The sequence below is a fragment of the Hippocampus comes genome, unplaced genomic scaffold (genome assembly GCF_001891065.2).
Source record: "Hippocampus comes isolate QL1 unplaced genomic scaffold, H_comes_QL1_v1.1 scaffold279, whole genome shotgun sequence".
Taxonomy (NCBI): domain Eukaryota; kingdom Metazoa; phylum Chordata; class Actinopteri; order Syngnathiformes; family Syngnathidae; genus Hippocampus; species Hippocampus comes.
Window position 1 is genome coordinate 453,083 of NW_017805456.1, and position 20,196 is coordinate 473,278.

A 20,196-nucleotide genomic window follows, 5' to 3' on the forward strand; every position below is an offset into this window, starting at 1 on the left:
ACCAGGACACAAAAAAAAAAAAAAAAAAATGAAATTTGAGTGACACGAAAAGTAACTCAGACAGTCAACAAAGCTGACATCACCAGCCAGTGCATGCGTTTCAGCGCGTGCGCTTGGTCATGGCTACATTTCATCTTCCCTCGTCTTCCTCAGCCACTTTGTAAGCTGCAATGATGAGACGTCTACACGCGGCAGCGGCGGCGGCGGCGGATGAATTAAACATGCTAACGTGCTAACGGAGGCCAGGTTTGTCCGCCGGGTCCTCTGGCATGTTTTGCTCCCGCTCGCTGCGGCTTCCCCGGGGAATAACAAACCGTCGTGAATTGTCTTGAGGACGCGCACGTGTCACAATCTTTTACAAGGTTCTCATAGCCGGACAAACAAACTAAAAAAATCATCATCAGCAGCTCCATTGCGACTCATTTTTACTTGTTACAAATACGGTCCCGTTTTCAAAGACCCTATCTGCCGTTTTTTTTATTTGATTGTTTTCCCTCGACGTGCCCCGACAATGACCGGCGACTGATTCATTGCCAGTCTCCAAATGATGATCACGCTCACCACAACTGTTTGTTTCAGGACGACATTGGTGAGTAAAAAAAATAAATCTATCAATTAATACAAGCGCACGCTCATGAATAAGGGGAAAAAGAAATGTGGAAACGTCATCAGATGGAGAAAAGAAGCACAGGAAAGGGAGGAAAAAAAAAAACGTTTTGCTCTAATTGGACATAATGGGGCCCACTCGCATGGATCACCGTCTGACAATCAGCCTCCTTTGTCTGACTATTAACCAGCACTTTTTTCAAACAAAGCAGCTAATTTGGGGGTGTGCGGGTGGGGTGGAAAGACGGCGCGGTACAAAAAAAAAAAAAAAAAATCATTCTCTAATTCTGATCAAGTACAGCCGGGGGTCTCCAGTCCTGCTCCCCCCCCCCCCCCCAAAATGATCAGATGATCGGTAAGGTCTGCGGAAGCTGCCTTACGATCCCCTGCAGTGGCACCACGAGGAACAAGTTTGTCATCATCGCGACTGTCACGGAACTTGAAAGGTGTGTTCATGGCTGTCGCCATGGCAACATCAGCATCAGCATCAGACATTCCAGCATCCGTCCGCATCAGCTCGTATCAGCATCAGAATCAGAGCTAAGCTAGCAGCGGTACCAAGACTATACCCGGAAGTAGAAGCAGAAGCAAAGCGACAAAAATCCACGACAAGAATCAGAAGCGGAATCAGAGCCAAGCCGAATGTTCGAACTTCAAGCAGAAGCGTCAGATCGCAACCCAAGCGTTGGGGTCGAAGCGCGCCGCTTACCTTCTTGCACGGCCTGGAAAGGGTTGTTGGGTTCGATGAGTTTGATGGAGTGCGTGATCTTCTCACTCTGCAGCACGTCGTCGCTCAGGCTGAGGTCGGACACAGCCAGCTGGAACACTTCGTCGTCTCGGGCTGCGTTCTCCTCAAAGATGGCGCCTGGATGACAAGGACGAGCGCGTCAGAAGCCCAAAAAAATTTCAATCGAAGCGGAGCAACAGATCGCAACCCGGATGAGTCTCGAACCAAAGCTGGAAGAAGAGCCAAAGCGAAGCTAGCTGCACTTCGGTTTCCGCTTCTGGTTCTGGTTCTGGTCTACTTGTGCGGTTCCACTGAGCAGTTCTACGAGCATGAAAGCTCCCGATGCGTCTGACAATTTCTTGCGGTTGTTGTTGTGGTTTGCTGTGTTTTGTCGATGCAGATGTCGTCGACAAGAACCGGCCGGGTCAAATGCGTCTCATCAACCGGTTGACGGCGCCGCGTTCGTGCTATTGATCAACTGTCATCGTCAGTCGATCAGCCGGAAAGGATCATCCATCATCTTCTCCTCGCCATTCCGGCCACCATCTTGTCCCAAGTCTTTCTGGGTGGATCCCTCCAAGCGCAGAAATTGCAGTTTTTTTAGTTGCACGTGCGATGACGACATGCTGTCAAAAGGGAACGTCACAAGTGACTCTTGATTGGCACTTCTACCTTCCCCTGCAGCTCGACCAAACCAGATTCTTGCATGTGTGTGTGTGTGTGTCATCATCGCGCTTCCTGTCCAAGCCCCGCCCCCCTTTGAACTGCGTTTGATGACAAAGTGTGACCGAGCAGCTCGCCAGGCGCCAACAGTGGCCGTTTGTCCTCTTTGTCATGAGTGGCTTAAGATGAGGCGCACGTCCTGCTCAAAGTTGCGCCTGGTTCCCTCGCGGCCAAAAGAGAGCGAGAGAGAGAGAGAGAAACATTGGCGAGGGAGTGGCCCATTGTTTGTCCTTATGTGCCCCCGTGACCGACCGCCGACCAGTCCGGAGCATTCAAGCGACTCTGACAACTGGAATTAATCTCAAAAGTGACCTCGGTAAATTGAACGGAGTCTCGCCGGTGCTCTTTGGACGACCGGTCCGTTTTGTGCCCTGCCAACGACATGGCGACCAGTCCTGGGCGTGCAGTCTACTGATTACGCTCATTATCAGCTTGCGACAACTTAACCAGGACAAAATGTTTGTCTCACGAAACAAGGTGGTGGTTACCACGACAACAATAAACATCCAAGCATCTGCACCACCGGACGTCATGACGTGACTTTTGTCATACAAGAAAATAATTTGCGGCGAAACAACTCGTTTATTTGGTGTATCGCTGTTATGTGGTGTTTACACCCCATTTTCTATTGACACTTGGCAGAGTTACATCAACTATGTCTCTACAGTAAACATCTGTAATGCAGCATATTTGCGCCATATTTCTGGTTCATTCTTCTGCAGTGTAGCACACTTACATGACTTTTTTTTTCCATTACAGTTCACTCAGCATCGTATTTCGCCTTGATGCATCTACTTCATTACTTTATGTCACAATATGTCGCATCTTTCTGTCCTCCTTCCAGTGAACACATCAGCGGAGTGGCATATTTACACCACATTTGACACCTGTCATTTAGCGTGTTGCCTCCTATTTCAGGTTGAGAACGGCAAATCAAGCGCGTCGCTCTCATTCGTGCTTCCACAAAGCCTGCAACACTTTGAATGAAGCCGACTGGCGGATGAATGAATGACTGAGCAACAGCTTGTCTTCCTCATCACGCACCAACGAGAGGGGGGGGGGCTGTACCCCTTCACCCCCCCACCCCACACTGCCAGGCACCATCAGGACCGTACCGCATGATCCTCCCCCCCCATAAGAAAAATAAGAGGGAGTGTATATGCTGCCTTACCAATGTGAATGATGGAGTCGGCACGCAGCGTCGCTCCGCGGAACAGCAACAAGCACGCGCGCAGCGCAAGCAGCATGCGGAGATCCATGGCCGCGTGCACGCACGCGCGTGTACGCACGCACGCACGCACCCAGACACCAGCCGCCGACGCGTCCTCAGTGCGCAAAAAAAAGAACAAGGAAAAAAAAAGGAACAAATTGGGGAGAAACGCAGGCAAGGAAAAGGAAAGCAATCCAAAGTGGGGATGCAGGAAGCGGGAGGAGGAGGGGGAGAAAAAAAAAGAACACAAAAAAAAGAGAATGAAGAGTAAGAAGAAGGAGAAGCTTCCGGACTGCGGAGGAAGAAAAGCAGCTGAGCCACCAGGATGAGGAGGAGGAGGAGGAGGAAGAAGAGGCAAGAGGCTTGCTCCGCACGCTGTGCCTCTCGCTACAGTGACGAGAGAGAGAGAGCGAGCGAGAGAGCGAGGGAGAGTGAGAGGGGGGCCTCTCACAGGGACAGTACACTGACTCACCCATTCTCTCTCTCAACCTCTCATTTTCTCGCTCTCTCTTTCACTCATCTCTCTGTCTGTCTGTCTGTCCTTTCGCTCTTTCTCTGCCTTTCTTCTCTCTTGCTGACTTTGAGCAAGGCCCAGGATGGGTTCCCAAGCCATCGGCAGTGCCCATGCAGACACACAAAGGACTGGTCACCATTAGCGGCTAAACGTTGCATTGGGTGGTTAGCATGGCGGTGACAGTTGTGAGGTCCCGCAGGGTTCCATTCTGGGCCCAGTGTGGAATTTGCTCAACGTTTGTGTCTGGAGGTGACCTGTGATTGGCTGGCGATCGATTGCCGACCACTCCTTCCAGTGCCCGTATGCGTCCTTTTATGTGTTGTGTGACTGACTGACAACATGGGCTGAGCCCCTGAGGTCACTTCAGATTTATTTTGGTTTCTGATCAGATCTTCAATGTCAAATAGACCAAAACAAAAAACAGGAATGTGCAACTTTTAATGCAACATCAGTTCAATTGCAAGAATAACGAACTCAATCTTCAAATGCACCCACGCAAAATAGTGTTCAACATTATTTGCATTCATAGAAAATAATCAGGATTATGGTTCCACTAATCAAGAGAGCACTCAACAGTAAATGATTGTTTGGTTCGCAGCGTGATGAGTGTACTTCAGGTGGCGGTTACCTTGACAACAATAAACGGATTTGGCACCCGAGCAGAGGTGAAGTCATTCCCTAACTTTTGACGTCTTCGTACGTTAATTAATCTGCACCACCGGACGTCATGACGTGACTTTTGTCATACAAGAAAATAATTTGCGGCGAAACAACTCGTTTATTTGGTGTATCGCTGTTATGTGGTGTTTACACCCCATTTTCTATTGAAACTTGGCAGAGTTACATCAACTATGTCTCTACAGTAAACATCTGTAATGCAGCATATTTGCGCCATATTTCTGGTTCATTCTTCTGCAGTGTAGCACACTTACATGACTTTTTTTTTCCATTACAGTTCACTCAGCATCGTATTTCGCCTTGATGCATCTACTTCATTACTTTATGTCACAATATGTCGCATCTTTCTGTCCTCCTTCCAGTGAACACATCAGCGGAGTGGCATATTTACACCACATTTGACACCTGTCATTTAGCGTGTTGCCTCCTATTTCAGGTTGAGAACGGCAAATCAAGCGCGTCGCTCTCATTCGTGCTTCCACAAAGCCTGCAACACTTTGAATGAAGCCCACTGGCGGATGAATGAATGACTGAGCAACAGCTTGTCTTCCTCATCACGCACCAACGAGAGGGGGGGGGGGGGGGACACCCTTCTCACGCACCAACGAGAGGGGGGGGGGCTGTACCCCTTCACCCCCCCACCCCACACTGCCAGGCACCATCAGGACCGTACCGCATGATCCTCCCCCCCCATAAGAAAAATAAGAGGGAGTGTATATGCTGCCTTACCAATGTGAATGATGGAGTCGGCACGCAGCGTCGCTCCGCGGAACAGCAACAAGCACGCGCGCAGCGCAAGCAGCATGCGGAGATCCATGGCCGCGTGCACGCACGCGCGTGTACGCACGCACGCACGCACCCAGACACCAGCCGCCGACGCGTCCTCAGTGCGCAAAAAAAAGAACAAGGAAAAAAAAAGGAACAAATTGGGGAGAAACGCAGGCAAGGAAAAGGAAAGCAATCCAAAGTGGGGATGCAGGAAGCGGGAGGAGGAGGGGGAGAAAAAAAAAGAACACAAAAAAAAGAGAATGAAGAGTAAGAAGAAGGAGAAGCTTCCGGACTGCGGAGGAAGAAAAGCAGCTGAGCCACCAGGATGAGGAGGAGGAGGAGGAGGAAGAAGAGGCAAGAGGCTTGCTCCGCACGCTGTGCCTCTCGCTACAGTGACGAGAGAGAGAGAGTGAGCGAGAGAGCGAGGGAGAGTGAGAGGGGGGCCTCTCACAGGGACAGTACACTGACTCACCCATTCTCTCTCTCAACCTCTCATTTTCTCGCTCTCTCTTTCACTCATCTCTCTGTCTGTCTGTCTGTCCTTTCGCTCTTTCTCTGCCTTTCTTCTCTCTTGCTGACTTTGAGCAAGGCCCAGGATGGGTTCCCAAGCCATCGGCAGTGCCCATGCAGACACACAAAGGACTGGTCACCATTAGCGGCTAAACGTTGCATTGGGTGGTTAGCATGGCGGTGACAGTTGTGAGGTCCCGCAGGGTTCCATTCTGGGCCCAGTGTGGAATTTGCTCAACGTTTGTGTCTGGAGGTGACCTGTGATTGGCTGGCGATCGATTGCCGACCACTCCTTCCAGTGCCCGTATGCGTCCTTTTATGTGTTGTGTGACTGACTGACAACATGGGCTGAGCCCCTGAGGTCACTTCAGATTTATTTTGGTTTCTGATCAGATCTTCAATGTCAAATAGACCAAAACAAAAAACAGGAATGTGCAACTTTTAATGCAACATCAGTTCAATTGCAAGAATAACGAACTCAATCTTCAAATGCACCCACGCAAAATAGTGTTCAACATTATTTGCATTCATAGAAAATAATCAGGATTATGGTTCCACTAATCAAGAGAGCACTCAACAGTAAATGATTGTTTGGTTCGCAGCGTGATGAGTGTACTTCAGGTGGCGGTTACCTTGACAACAATAAACGGATTTGGCACCCGAGCAGAGGTGAAGTCATTCCCTAACTTTTGACGTCTTCGTACGTTAATTACACCGTGTCTTAGTAAAGAAAAGCAACACGCTCATGCGCTGTTGGCGATTGGTGGAGCGTGGCTCCCTCTGCGGGACACGGAGCGTTACTACACACACCCCCACAATTATTCGACGCCGCTGCCTTTTCTTTTTGTTCGTTTGGTTTTCTCATTGTCATCTGTGATTTAATCGTATAAGTGGCAGTATTCACACAAACGTTGTGTACAACTCAACGCTGAAAAAAATGTTTATAAATGGATTTTCAAATATGAAATAAAATGCTGGCGAACCTGAACTGGGGCGATACATATTTGACACACGGCATGTCAGCAAGAACGTGTGCGTACGTTCCAAAGTTTCCATTTCTAAAGCGGAGTAGCGGCGGGGGGGGGTTGGTGTCACTTACCATTTGTTTGTTGAGACGTTCGAGACGAGACTCGGCGGCTTGTGGATGGCGGACGACTTGACCACAGAAAAACCATGCTGACATCTCAAGCTTCCAAATCATGCAGAAAAGTCGACCTGATGTATTGAAAAGCTTCACAAAATCTGCTGCCGTTGTAGTCGTCTCACACGTCTAACGTGAGGCGGCCATCTTGTGACCCTTGACCTTTGCAATGAGGGCAACGAGCGAATTGCAGCAGCCATACCAGAAACGACCACACAATGGTCAAGGCTCGAGATATTTCCTTTTTCTTTGCAGATCTGTTTTGCGAATCAATTACTTAATTTGAGAAGCGATACATTTTTTTGTTTTTGTTTTGTTTTTTGGTTTTTTTTGGCAGGTTTTTCCAGGTTTGATTAAAGAATAAGACTATGACAATGTAACATTTTTTTTCATCTGTGTGTGTGTGTGTGTGTCTGTGTGTGTGCATGTGTGTGTGTGTATGCAGCCTCCTCAGGTCATCCAGCGGCTGCCAAGCATCACATCAGTGGAGCTGATCGGTGTTTTGTGTGCTTAATTAAAAATGGGCGCGGCGTGGTGCGGTGCGGTGGCGGAGCGACCATGAGTGACAAGAAGTGAGAGTCTTTTGGAAGCGCCCTTTGGCGCACTCATGAGGGGATTAGGCGCGGGCGTGTGCCAGCCCACGCGGGCGGCCTTTACAAAAGCGAGCAGCATGGCGGCGCACAGAGCAGAAGGGAGGACCCCCGACCCCGGTCGGCTTTTGGCTGGCACTCGTGGGCCCGCCAATCAAATGGCTCATTGGTGGCAATGAGCCGACGCGGGCGGGCGATCAAAGCACCCCGAGGAAGACCGCCGCTCACCAACACCAAAGCCCAAAGCAGCAAGCGGTTTTGAGTGAGGCCTCCGTCAGGAGATGCCCATTGGACTTTTGATATCAAAAAAAAGGAAAACTCACTTTTGGGATAGCCAATGATGACTCGGGTTCTGATCAGGTTGGGCACTATGACCTCAGCCAAGGCAAGAGATGACCCCCCCCCCCCAACACACACACACACACACACCTGCTGTGGTGTCACGCCCACGCTTCATTACAGCCAATCAAACGGCTCATTGACGTAAGACTCGCACCGCAGATCAAACCCGACAGTCCACGCGCGGGATGCTACACAAGGACGGACTACAAAGGTTCGACAAAGCCCAATAGTTTCATTCTGGACATGTCCCGATAGTTTGGACCAAAACTCCGCATTGTCATGCTCCGGACGTGTCCCAATAGTTGTGGAAAACAATTCCACGTTTTCATTCTGTTGGTGTCCCAGTACTTCGGGACGCAAACAAAACGTGTAACAATGAAGAAAATTTGGAGTTGGGAAATAATTATTGGGATAACGTGGTCAAAAGTATTGGAACACCAACAGAATGGAAATGTGGAATGTAAGGATAAAAGTATTGGGACAGAAAATGCGTGACGTCACGTGACACTTGAATTTCATCGCCTCCTTTGGTGGCGTTCCAAGGTTGCACGTGCATGCGCACTCGCGCGCGTCTAATCCCCTTTTGATGAACTCTCCAAACTGCACGAATGGACTTCCTGGCGAGCGGTGGACCCGCACACGCGCACGCACACGCCCATCAGGCATAAATGAGGCGGGCGGGCACGAGGGTGTCACACGCCGCCGCGGCCACGGAGAGAAAGTTGACGATGTCTCCGCGCAGAAGCCTCTTCACGCCTTTCATCTCTGAACTGCACGCGGCCCATCGCCCGAGCGACGTGCGCGCCAGGGCCCAGGACGAGCCGGGCCCTCCCGCCTGGGTTCCTTGCTCCATCGCGCAGCTTCGGCTCGGCCCCGAGGCGGGCGCGCTCCTCCGCGTCTCTGCGCCGCCTGACGCGCGCGCCGCGGAGCGCGCCCAGAGGCGGAGGCGCTTGGCCGCCAACGCCCGCGAGAGGCGGCGCATGCTCGGCCTCAACGTGGCCTTCGACCGGCTGCGCAGCGTCATCCCGCAGCTGCAAAGCGACAAGAAGTTGTCCAAGTCCGAGACGCTGCAGATGGCGCAGATCTACATCGCCACGCTCAGCGAGTTGCTGCACGGCGCGTCGGAGGAGGAGGACGAGGGCGACGGGGACGCTGCGCCTCCCCTGGAAAAGGGACCCAGGCGAGCGGTCACCAAATTCTGTGAGGACCACACACACAACACGCCGCCCAGCCTGAAGTGACTTTTGGACTTCTCTTACTGCTGCTGTATTTCTTTTGTCAACTTCTGGGAGTTCATTTTGTTCTTCGAAGACCTGCTTGGTTCCCACGTCGCGCAGATCCTAAAACGGACGAGCCCACTGAGCAGTGACGCTCATCAACGTGCCTCAAGTCTTTCTTGCAATTACTGTAAAGGTTTTTTCTTTTTTAATTGAAATGCGCTCATCCATACGTAATTGGTTCTTTGATTTACGAGAAACAAACATTTTTTAAAAAGTGAGTGGTGTCTTGGAATACAAAAGGAATGCAAATTAATTATTAGTTTCATAATTTACGTATTGGTCTATTCTTTTTTTCAATGCATCAGATTTTTTAAAAACGTTGTTTCCATCTCTTTATTGAAAAACAGGACATGATTTCAAGTTGTGGCAAGTTTCACATCCCGCTGTCATGCCCCTGGCATGTGGGCAAGGAAAACCGCAGTCACGTGACAAATAATGAGAACTGCTCTTTTCTTCCGATGAAAAGAACCAATTTTAAACATGCTGACCCTCTGCCCCGTTTCAAAATCTCACGTTTTCCCAGCGAAACAAAAACTCCTTTTTCAACCGACAAAAAGGAAAACCAGCGGGAGGTACTGAAAGTAACAATTTTTATTTTTCTCCAAGTATGTACACGTAAGCAAAGACCGGTACAAACGCAGTCGCCGTGTTAAGAACTTTCCAACACGCAGGAGGAGGAACGCCAACCCCCCCTCCCAAAAAAAAGTCTGTAAAAAAATTCTCCAAAGTAGTCCAGGCCTCTCCCCGCACGGCCCAACCCACCCGCTTCCCATCATGCACTGCTCCTTCGGCAACTTATGAACAAACTATGTACACCAACATCCTCCGCACTCCTCAATAAAGCTCTTGTAAACGTTTGTGTGTGTGTGTGTGTGTGTGTGTGTGATTTTAAAAATGAAAGCAACGATCCTGAGATTATCGAAACCAAATGTGACAATGAGAAAAGACCCTTTAAAGCTGTTAAAGAGACACCTCCGCATTTAAAAAAGATTTGGGGGGGAAGCGACTGCCGTTTTCTGCATTGCAAGCGCGCAAGTTTGTATGTCAAATGTACAACTCGGTATGTCGCACTGAAGTCGCACGCGCAACCTGCGAGGTCGTCGACAAAAACTTTCTAAAGTCGCGGGCACGCAAATACGTCACACACGCCACTTAAGTGCGTCACGCGTGGAACTGCAAGTCGCACAGGCAAGTTGCTCGCGATAAGCGGCAAGAGTGTGTTTCAAGTTGTACGTGCGCCATAAAAAAAAAAAAAGTTTTGATTTAAAAATATATATATATGTTGAAGTGACCTGGCAAGAGGTACGTGACACTCACTCGTTCAAGGGCAAAAACGGAGGATCGAGACGCGTGGATGAAGGAGATGACGCAAACCGAACGGAAACCATTTTGGGCTCTTCTCCACGCGCCAAACTTCCAACTTAACGAATGAGGAGGCGCCCAGGGACGAGTTTGTGGCTTTAAAGTTTAAAAAAAAAAAAAAAAAAAAAAATTTAAAAAAATAAAATGTATTTCAAAAAAAAACATTAAATTAATTTTTAAAAAAATAATAAAACAGTAGCTTGATTGAGGAGTCAGAACCGGGAGCACCAAATACGGCACAGGAGTGAAAATACTGACTGGAGATGGACCGCTTGTGTGTGTGTCTGTGTGTGTGTGTGTGTGTGTGTGTGTATGCGTGCGTGCATGCGTGCGTGCATGCATACACACACAGACACAATAGTCGATGACTCTGGCGATGGATTTCTGTCCTGCGGTGCCGACGTCACACTGCGGAGACAAAAAGAGTTACACTCTCACACACACGCCATCCAAAACGATGACACGTTGCCAAGACACACACAATTATTTGGCCCAAATTTGAGCCCGAGAAAGGAAAGGCGGAAGAGGAAGAGGAGGAGAAGGACTCGAAGCAGGTCCGGCAATGCGACTGACTCACTGTGAGGTTCATGAAGTTGAGGAACTTCTTGAGCATCTCCGTCATGACGGAGAAATCCCCCTGAGGCAAGTTCTCTCGCACAGTAGTCACATTCATCTAACACACACACACACACACACACACACACACACACACAGACACACACCAGGCCAAAGCGTTAGCGTTGGGGGTTTGCACCGTCCAGCGGGCTGTCGGCAAGGTGGATGCGCGCGGGACTCACGGGGCTTCCTTGGCAGAGGCAACCCAGCAGCAGAGCCGTGTACGACGCCACGATGCTGTCCTCCATGTGCTTGCCCGCGTGCTGCAGAGCTGAAGAGGCGCACGCACGCACGCACGCAGTTTTGAGACCCCAGCTTGTGGCGTTCAGCTTTTCGCTGGCACATTTTTTTTTTTTTTGCGACGCAAGGCCCACGATGACGCCGCTTGCGTCCGGCGGGGATCTCGGAGGGAGGAGGAACCACAAATCCGGGCTCGGGCAGTTAAGCTCATGGCCCACTTGTCGCTCGGGAAAAATACTCGGCATGGCATTTGTTTTTTAATATCAGCCCTCCAACTGTCAATCCCTCCTCATCCTACAAAAGTTCACGCATGCCTGCCTGTTGCATTTTTATCTTCTAGCTCGTTGCTTTCTTGTTGTAAATTCCAGCATGTCGTCTTTAGCCGGCAGCTCACCTTTGTTGAGGTCCAGCTCGCGGTCTTCTTCCTCCTTCTTCTCATCCTTGTCGTCCTTCTCCTGGGCGTCGTCGCAGTGGTTGTCGTTGGCCACCCATTGGATCTCGCCGCCCGTCTCCTGCCACTCGCCGCTCTTGTCCGCCGGCTTGGCCGGCTCTTTGATGAGGTCGTCGGTCTGCGCCTCGGCTTGGACGGCCGCTCGCTCTCGCTGGAGGAACAGCTGAGGACGGACGGGGACGGCGGGTTCGTGGTTCGGGGGAGGAGGGGCTCATTTCTGGCGACGGGGATGGGATGACCACACGTACCTGCACGAGCGCTGCTACGGCGCCCAGCGGACCGCCGGCGATGACGACGTCGGGCTGGTGCGGAGGCAGGAGAAGCACGGTGGAGTCGCAGGGACCCTGACCTCCCTCCGTCTCCATTTCCATCAGGCAATAGCGGTTCCTGGCACTGTACTCCACAAGGTTGATCAGCAGGCCCAGGCCCTACAACACACACATTGATACTTGATCGGCACAGCCACACACATGCACACCAACAAATTCAATGACACACACACGCACTGCTCACCAGAACGCGGATGTCGAACCTCTTCTCCTGTGGGAAGTATTGCGGAACTCTGAGAACGCAGTTGAGCGCCGTCCCGATCAAGTCGTCCTGCTCGCCCGTCTTGGTGCTGCCCCACTCTGCGCACACACACACACACACGCACGCACGCGAACGCTGACGACACGCCGCAACTCCACGCCTGTGCATGTGCGTGCCTGGGCATGCGCTGACCGTTGTCGTGCGTCAGGTTGAGCAGAACGCAAATGATGGCCCTCATGCAGTTCTCCACCGCTTTGGCCACCACCGAGCCGCCGTCCACGCTCAACTGGGTGCCGCCGACGACCTCCCGGCTGTAGCGCCGGATCATCTCTTCGCAGCGCCGCAGTGCCCTGCGGGGTGGGTCGATGATTCGAGTGAGGCGTTAAAAATTGGACCGCGTTATTAAACAACCACGACAGCGATTTCACAGCATCGGAGGCGCAGGTGCTTGTTTTTGTCCACTCTGGGTTGTCACGGCGTTCACGGCGGTGTCACCGACTTTGAATGTGTGCGGCTTTAAAACCACGTGGACACACACGTCGTGGATGGTGGCTGTGCGGTGTCGGGAGACGGGTTGAGTGACAGCTGGACATGTCGTGAGTGTAGCAAATACGACAATGGGGAGGGAGGGAGGAAGCCGATGCGAAATCAAGTTAAAGAATTAGGAAACACTGCCTGTTTGTGTGTGCGCGCGTTGTGCGGCTTAATGGCATTAAGCGAGCAGGCAGCTGAAGGGCCGGCAGAGCAGACGCGGGCCCGCGTCAGCCTCTTGACACTGCGGCTCTTTGTGGGTGCGTTCGAACTCTTCGTCCTGCTCCTCATCCTCGGGCGGCCTGCAGAACTGGCGGTTCAAAGGTCATGTCACTCACGGGGCAAAACCGGGGAGACGAGAGACGGCGAGTGGGGCGTTAATGCAACGCAATATAAAATAGGAGGACAATCTCTTGAAAGAACTGAAAACAAGACGCGTGTTGTTTGGGTGGTGCCGGTGGCAGCTTGTGCTGTTCACCCATGTGAAATGCGCACGCGCGCACACACACGCACACACACACAACCAATCCAGTTATTTGTCTACTGACTTGGCACAGGACACGATGAGTGACGAGTCTTTGTAGGCGATCAAGTAGTTCTGATTCTCTGCATTGTGCACCGTCACCTAAAAACACACACACGCACACGCACATTTACGTTGCGGTCGATACACCACGTTAGGTAACGTGCCAAGATGGCTGCCACGCTTACGCTATCCAGCACGCGCAGACATCTCTCGGCTCCCCACAAGGACGACACCAGCTTCTCCTTGTCGTCCTCCGCTTTCAGGTTGTCCACACACTCCTTCACTGGGGTGCCACACGCACTTTGTTAGTGTCGCACGCACACAAACGCTTGTTGACCAATAGACATGGCGGACCAAACGACAGATACATGCAGACGGTGACAGACGAAACACACACACGCGCGCGCACACTGAGAGGTTTCTGAGGTCTAACCTTTATCCACGACGTGGTCCAGGCCTCCCAGGAGCCGCAGCTCCTCTTTGAACCAGTCACCCGCCCGCTTGGACGTCAGCGACAGCAGCGTCTCCATGGCCAGGTGACCCGTCTGCGGGAAGGCAGGGGGACGAACAAAAAGGGGGGTTGCAAGGTTACAAGCTGGCCCCGTCAATTAACGTCACGTGCGTCCAAGCGTGCGTGGCACCGTGATGTTCTGCAAGTCCAGGTGCTTGTTGTGCACCGTGTCGCAGAGCTTGCGGATCTTCTCCTTCATCTTGCAGATCTCCCTGGCGCTCAGCTGGGACGCCGGGTCGCAGCCGCCGTGGTCCTGGTCCAGCTCCAGCTCCAGCAGCCGGATCATCAGGTCCAAGCAGGAGCGGTCCAGGTCCATGTTGAGCCGGTCGCGGCTGAGGATGTACATGAGGGAGGCGGTGCACATGGCCAGGTTCTGCCCGATGCGAGACAGCCGCAAAAGCCAGTTGGGAAAGGGAAAAAAAAAAAAAAAAATACCCATCTGAATCATCATCCTTCAAAAAATAAAAAATAAAAAAACGCCAGAGAACGCCATTGTGTCCAACAAAGCAAAATCGCCTTGCGTTTCATCAGCTTTTGACCATTTTGCAGCGGGAAGGGAAGTCAACCCCGGCGCCGAAGCCACTTACATGGTGCTGGGGGGCGTCGTTGAGCGTTTTGAAGACCTGCGCCACCTTCCCTCGTGCCCTCAGGTGCATCCTGAAGCTGGGCATGGCGCAGCGCGCCGCCAGACTGATCACGCTGCGGACACACACGCACACACGCGGGGGCCGCGTGAACCTAAAGAGAAGCAACCACCTTTGCCTCGCCGTCATCCTACCTGAGGCAGCGCGTGTTGAGCGGTTGTCCGCTCTTCAGACCGGCGGCCAGGTACTCAAAGTCGTCGGTGAACTCCTGGTTCTCGCCAAACTCCACCACGTCGTTGAAGTGCTTCACGTGCTGGACCACCGTGTATAGCTGACGAAAGTCAAGAAGGAAAGAGTTACCAGGAATACACACACACACGTACACTCACTCTCTCTCTCTCACGCACACTCAGAAGTGCGCGTACCTCCTTGTGCTCTTTGCGACACTTGAGGGTGGTGACGGTGTCCTGGTAGGGGTCACTGGGGACGTGCACACACTTGGTGACCTTGGGAGGAGGAGGCGGCGCTTTGAAGACGCCGTTGTCCTTCTGCGCGTCCGACGCCACGTCGGTCGACGCTCCTCCCGACAGCTGCGGCGCCTGCGGAACGTAGAGATGTCATTGGCCGGCGGTAGGAGACGATGAAAAGGACACGTGCGGGTCGGCGTCTTACGGGAGTCGCCGGCGGGCGGCACATGAAGGACGGAATGGGCTCCTCTTTGCTCTCCAGCGTCCAGTGGCGGGCGTTGTACACTGCTTTGGTTGGTGACTACAACACACAAAGATACACAAGATACACACATGAGCGGATATTCTTGAGCCTCTGCGTAGAGCAACTAATATTAGTGCTGTACTGATGACCTAAGAGGAGTTGAGACATTATTGTGAATTTCACTTGTGTTGCACGCAGGGCACGCAACTTGATGAAAACTGTGGACAACTCCAAGTGGGATTCGTAACAACGCCGCGATGAATAGTAGCTCCGTCCACGTCATACTGCCCCCAGGTGGCCACGGTGGATAAACCGGAACAAACGGCACATCATTGATGCAGTGTGACAAGAGCGATGGAATTCTTTTTCAATCCGTTGAATGCAGTCGTTACTGTATATTCTTATTAAGTCCAGTCAAACGGAGTGCTTTTGTTCCGTTTTCGTCTGAGAAAGTCAATAGCCGCGTTTGGAATTTAAACGCCCACGGCGGCGAACGCGAAGCCAAAAAAAAAAAAAAGAGTCCTCTCAGCTTGATTTGAGCCCATTGCGATTCGTGACCCCCAAAATAAGACCCCCCCCCCCCAATCCCCTGCCAGCAACCTTTCTTTGCTTTTGGCTGCCATCTGTGCGTGTCGGTGCCAAACGTGCGCTCGGTAGCTGTCACTCGTCATGAGAGACAAAAAGAGAGCGAGTGAATATCAGGGGGGGTGCGCGGCAGGGTTAATAAACGGAGATAAAAGGCGCAGCGTGCCGATGAGCCGCGCTGGACCGTCAACGTGCTGCATGTAACAAGAAGAAGTCCGTGGAAAACCGATTATGAAAATAACGCTTCGTTGATGATGTTCACGGAGAAAGGCTTGCTGATGTTCGACATCTGCTTGGTTGTGTTTTTGGGGGCAGATAGCTGTGATTTTTCCATGCGAAATTGTGGTCGTACCGATAACCGTGATCATTTGAGTCATGAGAATCGTCATGGCGGTAACGCAACTTTTCGCCCCCCCCGCCCCTCACCTTCTTCTGTGCACTGAAGATCCTCCGGTGGGTGTCGTGGTTCTTGCTGGCCGGCTTGCCCTGGGGGGGCCTCCTGGGGCCGGAGGCCACCACCCGCAGATCGTCCTCGGAGAAGTTCAACACGTCTGCGGGGAGGCTATCCAGGAGCTGCCCGGCTGACTCTGGCAGCGTCAATTCAGGTGAAAAGAAAGAAAAGAAGTGGGAGGAAGATATCACGTCGTGTTCAAACGCCGGCCGCCCGCGCCACGCTAAAGATAGAACTCACAACGGGGCCACTCGTCTTGCAATATTCACGCAATGGCGCTTGCCTCGGTAGCATCACAAAAACGGATGCGAGCAGGTTGAAATCGATCCACTTTGTGTGTGTCTTTTTTTTTTTTTTAATCCCCCCCAAAAATTGGCAGTTTTGTGCAGACCTTTTATATGCAGCGCGTTTTTTTTACGGAAATGATTCGCAGCGCGGGACTTTGTCTGACCTGCTTGTAAGCTGCCGTCCTGCCTGTGTGAGTAGTTTTGGCTCCGCTCGGCGGCGCGTCCCTCAAGGGCGCGGCAGTTCCTGACGGGCTCGTCGTGCGAGTCCTCCAAGGCAACGGGCGCCGTTTCCTCGGCAACCGCCTTGAAGCGCGCTCTCACTTTCATCCTGCGGTCGCCGCCGTCGTCGTCGCCTCCAACTGCCTCGCTGTCGCTCATGTCGTCGAAACCAAAGTATTTCATTTTGTATTTGGACGAGCCGTCGTTGTCGTTTTCTTGGCAGGCGTCAACTTCGTCGAAACCGAACAGGTCCGTTTTGGTTCCCTTCTTCGATCTGGACTGGTTCTGACTAAAGAGCAGAGAAAATATATGTCGTCCAGGTCACAGAATGACGTGTAGGACATTTTCCTGATTTGACATTCTTCTCATGGGCTCCAACAGGGTGTGCGCACTTTTGTTTGTCTTTAAAATTGGATTGAATTAATTGACCCATTAAAAAACAATGTTGAATGAAAACAAACAATTGCTTTGATTAACTTTTGTACTTTGTTAGTTTAAGGATTAAGAATGAATCAAGTAAACAAGTAAATCAATACTTTTATATATATTTATTATGTATATATTTGACAATTTTAAGGAAAAGTTTCTATAGAAAATAAAATGACTTCTTTTCCATGAATTGTATGATGGATTATTTTTTTAAATAAATAAATATTTTAATAACATGCAAAAACCATCACATTCTAGCCGTGGGCCGTCTGTACCTGCTGTGCTGTTGCTCGGTCCTCTTTCGCTGCCGCGTGGCGTCGAGCTGCTCGGCGGCACCGCTGAAGCTAGCAGCGCTCTTATCGCTAGCGGGAGCGGCTTCACTGGTAAACTCCTTCACGCCGCCCGCCTGATTGGTGACGTTACACATGGAGGCAGAGGAAGGGTGCAGCACGGTGTAATCCCTCGTCCTGCTGCTCCGAGTCGCCTCCGTTGCGTCTGCCCCACCAGACGCCGACGTGAGCGGACCCCGCGCCGTATCGCCACAATCCGAAGCTTTGGAGGCGTTCCGCTTGCCGGGCCTGCGGTACGTCCGACAGTTTGAGTTCCGCACGTGGGCCGAAGGAGACGACGTCGTTTGGCAGTAGTCGGCCGTCTCGAAGCCAAAGTCGCCATCTGGGTCCCGGCTCTCCACGGGGCTCTGCAGGCGAGACGGCGAAGGCAGCTTGTCCCCCGCGACCGCCGAAGTCCAAGAGAGCGCTGGGGCGCGCAGCTCCTGACTGGGCGAAGGCGGTCGGAAGCCCATCAGGGCGTCCCAGGAGCTGTAGGTGGACTCGGCCTTGGCGGAGGTCTTCAAGGTGGCTGTCTGCGCCAAAGGCTTCCGGTCGCTCTCCGAGGCGTTTTGGTACCACGCGTAGCTGTGTTGCTTCTCCCAAGACGGCGAGGAGCTCTCGGGTATGCCTGGTGCCGCGTAAAATAGACCGAAGTCAATCGGAGCACTGATTATCTTTGAAAAACAACGATCAACAGAGGGCCCATGATGGGTTATGGCCACTTTATACCCCCGCGTATGCGCGGGCAAAACAGCCCCCGTTGCATCACATGACCGACGCATTGTGCCGCGCGGCAAGTCTGTGACATGTCTGAAAAATTTTCAAAACAACGCATGTGGGCTGCTCGCAGGTAAAAAGGCAAATTGCGCATGGCACGTTCCGCAGTGACGTCTGTGCGGTCGTTTAAAGAACCCTTTGGGCCTAACTAATTACCTTTGCTGGCATGGCCACTGTTGAAGAAGGGGCCACAACGCTCCGTCCCACCCGGCCGTGACGTCTCCTGCACTGAGCCGTGGAGTCCTTCGCGGAAGCTAGACCAGTTTCTGGGGTCCGGGCTGAGTCCCACTTTTTCCACCATTGGGGCTTCCGCTGAGGCCATCTTGGCAGGTGATGACTTGCCACCGCCGCGAGAGGACACCGGCTTCGACTCCTCATCACTGTCGAAGCCAAACGGGTCGTCCGAGCCGCCCCCGCCAAGTCGGGCTCGCTTGTGAGTGTCCAGGAACGAAGAGCCCTTTGGAGGGCCAGCACGCTTGGAGCCCACCTTGGCCTTGTAGGTGGTGTCCCCCCATTTTGTGCTCAGAGTGCCCCTCTTGGTGGACAGCACTTCGTCAAACTTGGACGTACCCTCTCCTCCCTTACGGCTGTAGGTTTTACCAAATCTGGATGTCATTGTTGGATCTGGCTCATATTTTCTAAGGAAGCAGAACGATTGGAAGATTAAGCGTGACCAAGCATTCAAAATGTCATTCTTCACTGAGCTTGTTGAAAATCAATCACAATACTGGAGGTGGAAGAAAATGATTGAGAGCAAAGTGGGTCCTTAACCGAACCCTAATTGAAAAACAACAACAAAAAACAGTCTGTTATGTATTTAAGTACAAAATAAATATATATAATCTGTTGATAATTCCGCAATGAACAAAAAAACATTTTGAAGTGACATCCCTTCTTTGACAGTGTAGAAAATGCCCAAATATAAATCGGAGAAGATTTACTGTTGAAAGGCAGAACTTAAGATTTGGACCATTAATTTGATCATTTGAACATTCATGAGCGGTGTTTTTGGGCTATGTGGGTCCATCATCACCGCGAAGAGAGAGCATAAAATGGAATCCGTCTTCTGTGGTTTTCACAGAGCGAAAATTGTGTGACCTCAAATACAACAACAAAAAAAAACTTTCAGATTGGTGGGGCCAAACAAAGCTAACGTTAGCCACATACCAAAAGCTAATAACGGCGCCCGATCCCTCTCGTGCTTGTTGGGGGGAGGAAAAGACGTGCGAGGATTTGGTGGCTCTTAAATCGGCAATTTGTACAATCCTTACCACCGCCTAAGTTGTTCGTTTGAGCGTTAGCGTTGAGGCGAGCTAACGGCTAACAATAAACGCCATCTCGTCGTTCTGGGCCGCGGCGCGAAAAGCACACAACACCGGGGAAAATAAAGCCATACAAATAAAGCTAAAAGAATGTTTTAAAGCTTACTTGGTGAGCTAATGGGCCGATGGGGACAAACCAGCGGAGGCGTTAAACTGGCATCGGACCGGACCGGAGGCCTGCTTGGCTGATCCGAAGCGTAGCATAAACAAGGCCGGACACCGGCAGCAGCAGCTGCCAAAGTGCTCGATGGCAAACGCCACACACGCTAAACAATTTTGGGTGCCAACGCGGCTCGGCCGCACTCAGAAACTGGAAGGCCTGAAAAATTGTGCAGCCTAGAAATTAAATCACATACAATTGTTTCCTCCGGCTTGGGCGACCAAAGCCTTCCATTCCATTGGACCCATTTAGGTCAAGTTTGACAGTAGACCGGAAATTCCGTCAAACTCTACAAGAATCTGGAAGATAAAATAAACCAATACGAGACCAGGCGTTTGTTCTATTAAACCTTTTAAATACCCATCAACATATTTATGGAAGTGCGAATTCCAGGAATGTAAACATAATTTAATTCCACGCCGTAGCAAGTCTGCAAAATGACGATACATTTATTCTGACAACTGTAACCGGAAGTATTTGTACGCT

At 51.4% G+C, this 20,196-nt stretch overlaps 3 protein-coding genes across 6 annotated transcripts in view; 1 reads left to right on the forward strand and 2 right to left on the reverse strand.

Annotated features, from left to right (window-relative positions):
* Nucleotides 1-7,052, reverse strand: part of LOC109518583 (glutamate receptor ionotropic, delta-1-like) — a 59,015-nt gene extending 51,963 nt beyond the window's left edge. For 3 of the 4 annotated variants that reach the window (XR_002168779.1, XM_019874539.1, XM_019874537.1), the window contains exons 1-2: nt 3,228-3,709; nt 1,316-1,471 (exon numbers count right to left, since the gene is read on the reverse strand). Coding sequence is in view for 3 of the 4 variants with exons in the window: in XM_019874539.1 (XP_019730098.1) it covers nt 1,316-1,471; nt 3,228-3,315 (244 nt within the window). In the remaining variant the exon portion in view is untranslated. Of the gene's footprint in view, nt 1-1,315; nt 1,472-3,227; nt 3,710-6,835 lie in introns of those variants that run through there. The other variant, XM_019874538.1, reaches the window with a different exon arrangement.
* A 1,356-nt stretch (nt 7,053-8,408) lies between these two features.
* Nucleotides 8,409-9,359, forward strand: atoh1c (atonal bHLH transcription factor 1c). Its single transcript, XM_019874632.1, has one exon. It carries the CDS (start codon nt 8,478-8,480, stop codon nt 9,048-9,050), a length of 573 nt encoding a protein of 190 aa, XP_019730191.1. The 5' UTR covers nt 8,409-8,477; the 3' UTR covers nt 9,051-9,359.
* A 303-nt stretch (nt 9,360-9,662) lies between these two features.
* On the reverse strand, nt 9,663-19,983 carry LOC109518579 (wings apart-like protein homolog). The gene is made up of 20 exons (XM_019874527.1): nt 19,657-19,983; nt 18,385-18,866; nt 17,398-18,079; nt 16,639-16,982; nt 16,163-16,323; nt 15,113-15,208; nt 14,866-15,039; nt 14,635-14,771; nt 14,444-14,555; nt 13,987-14,229; nt 13,779-13,890; nt 13,531-13,628; nt 13,368-13,444; nt 12,481-12,638; nt 12,271-12,386; nt 12,006-12,185; nt 11,701-11,920; nt 11,249-11,337; nt 11,029-11,124; nt 9,663-10,859 (listed from the first exon to the last, which is right to left on the reverse strand). The coding sequence occupies exons 2-20, from the start codon at nt 18,842-18,844 to the stop codon at nt 10,557-10,559; spliced, it is 3,858 nt and encodes a 1,285-aa protein (XP_019730086.1). The 5' UTR covers nt 18,845-18,866; nt 19,657-19,983; the 3' UTR covers nt 9,663-10,556.
* Nucleotides 19,984-20,196: the final 213 nt, after the last annotated feature.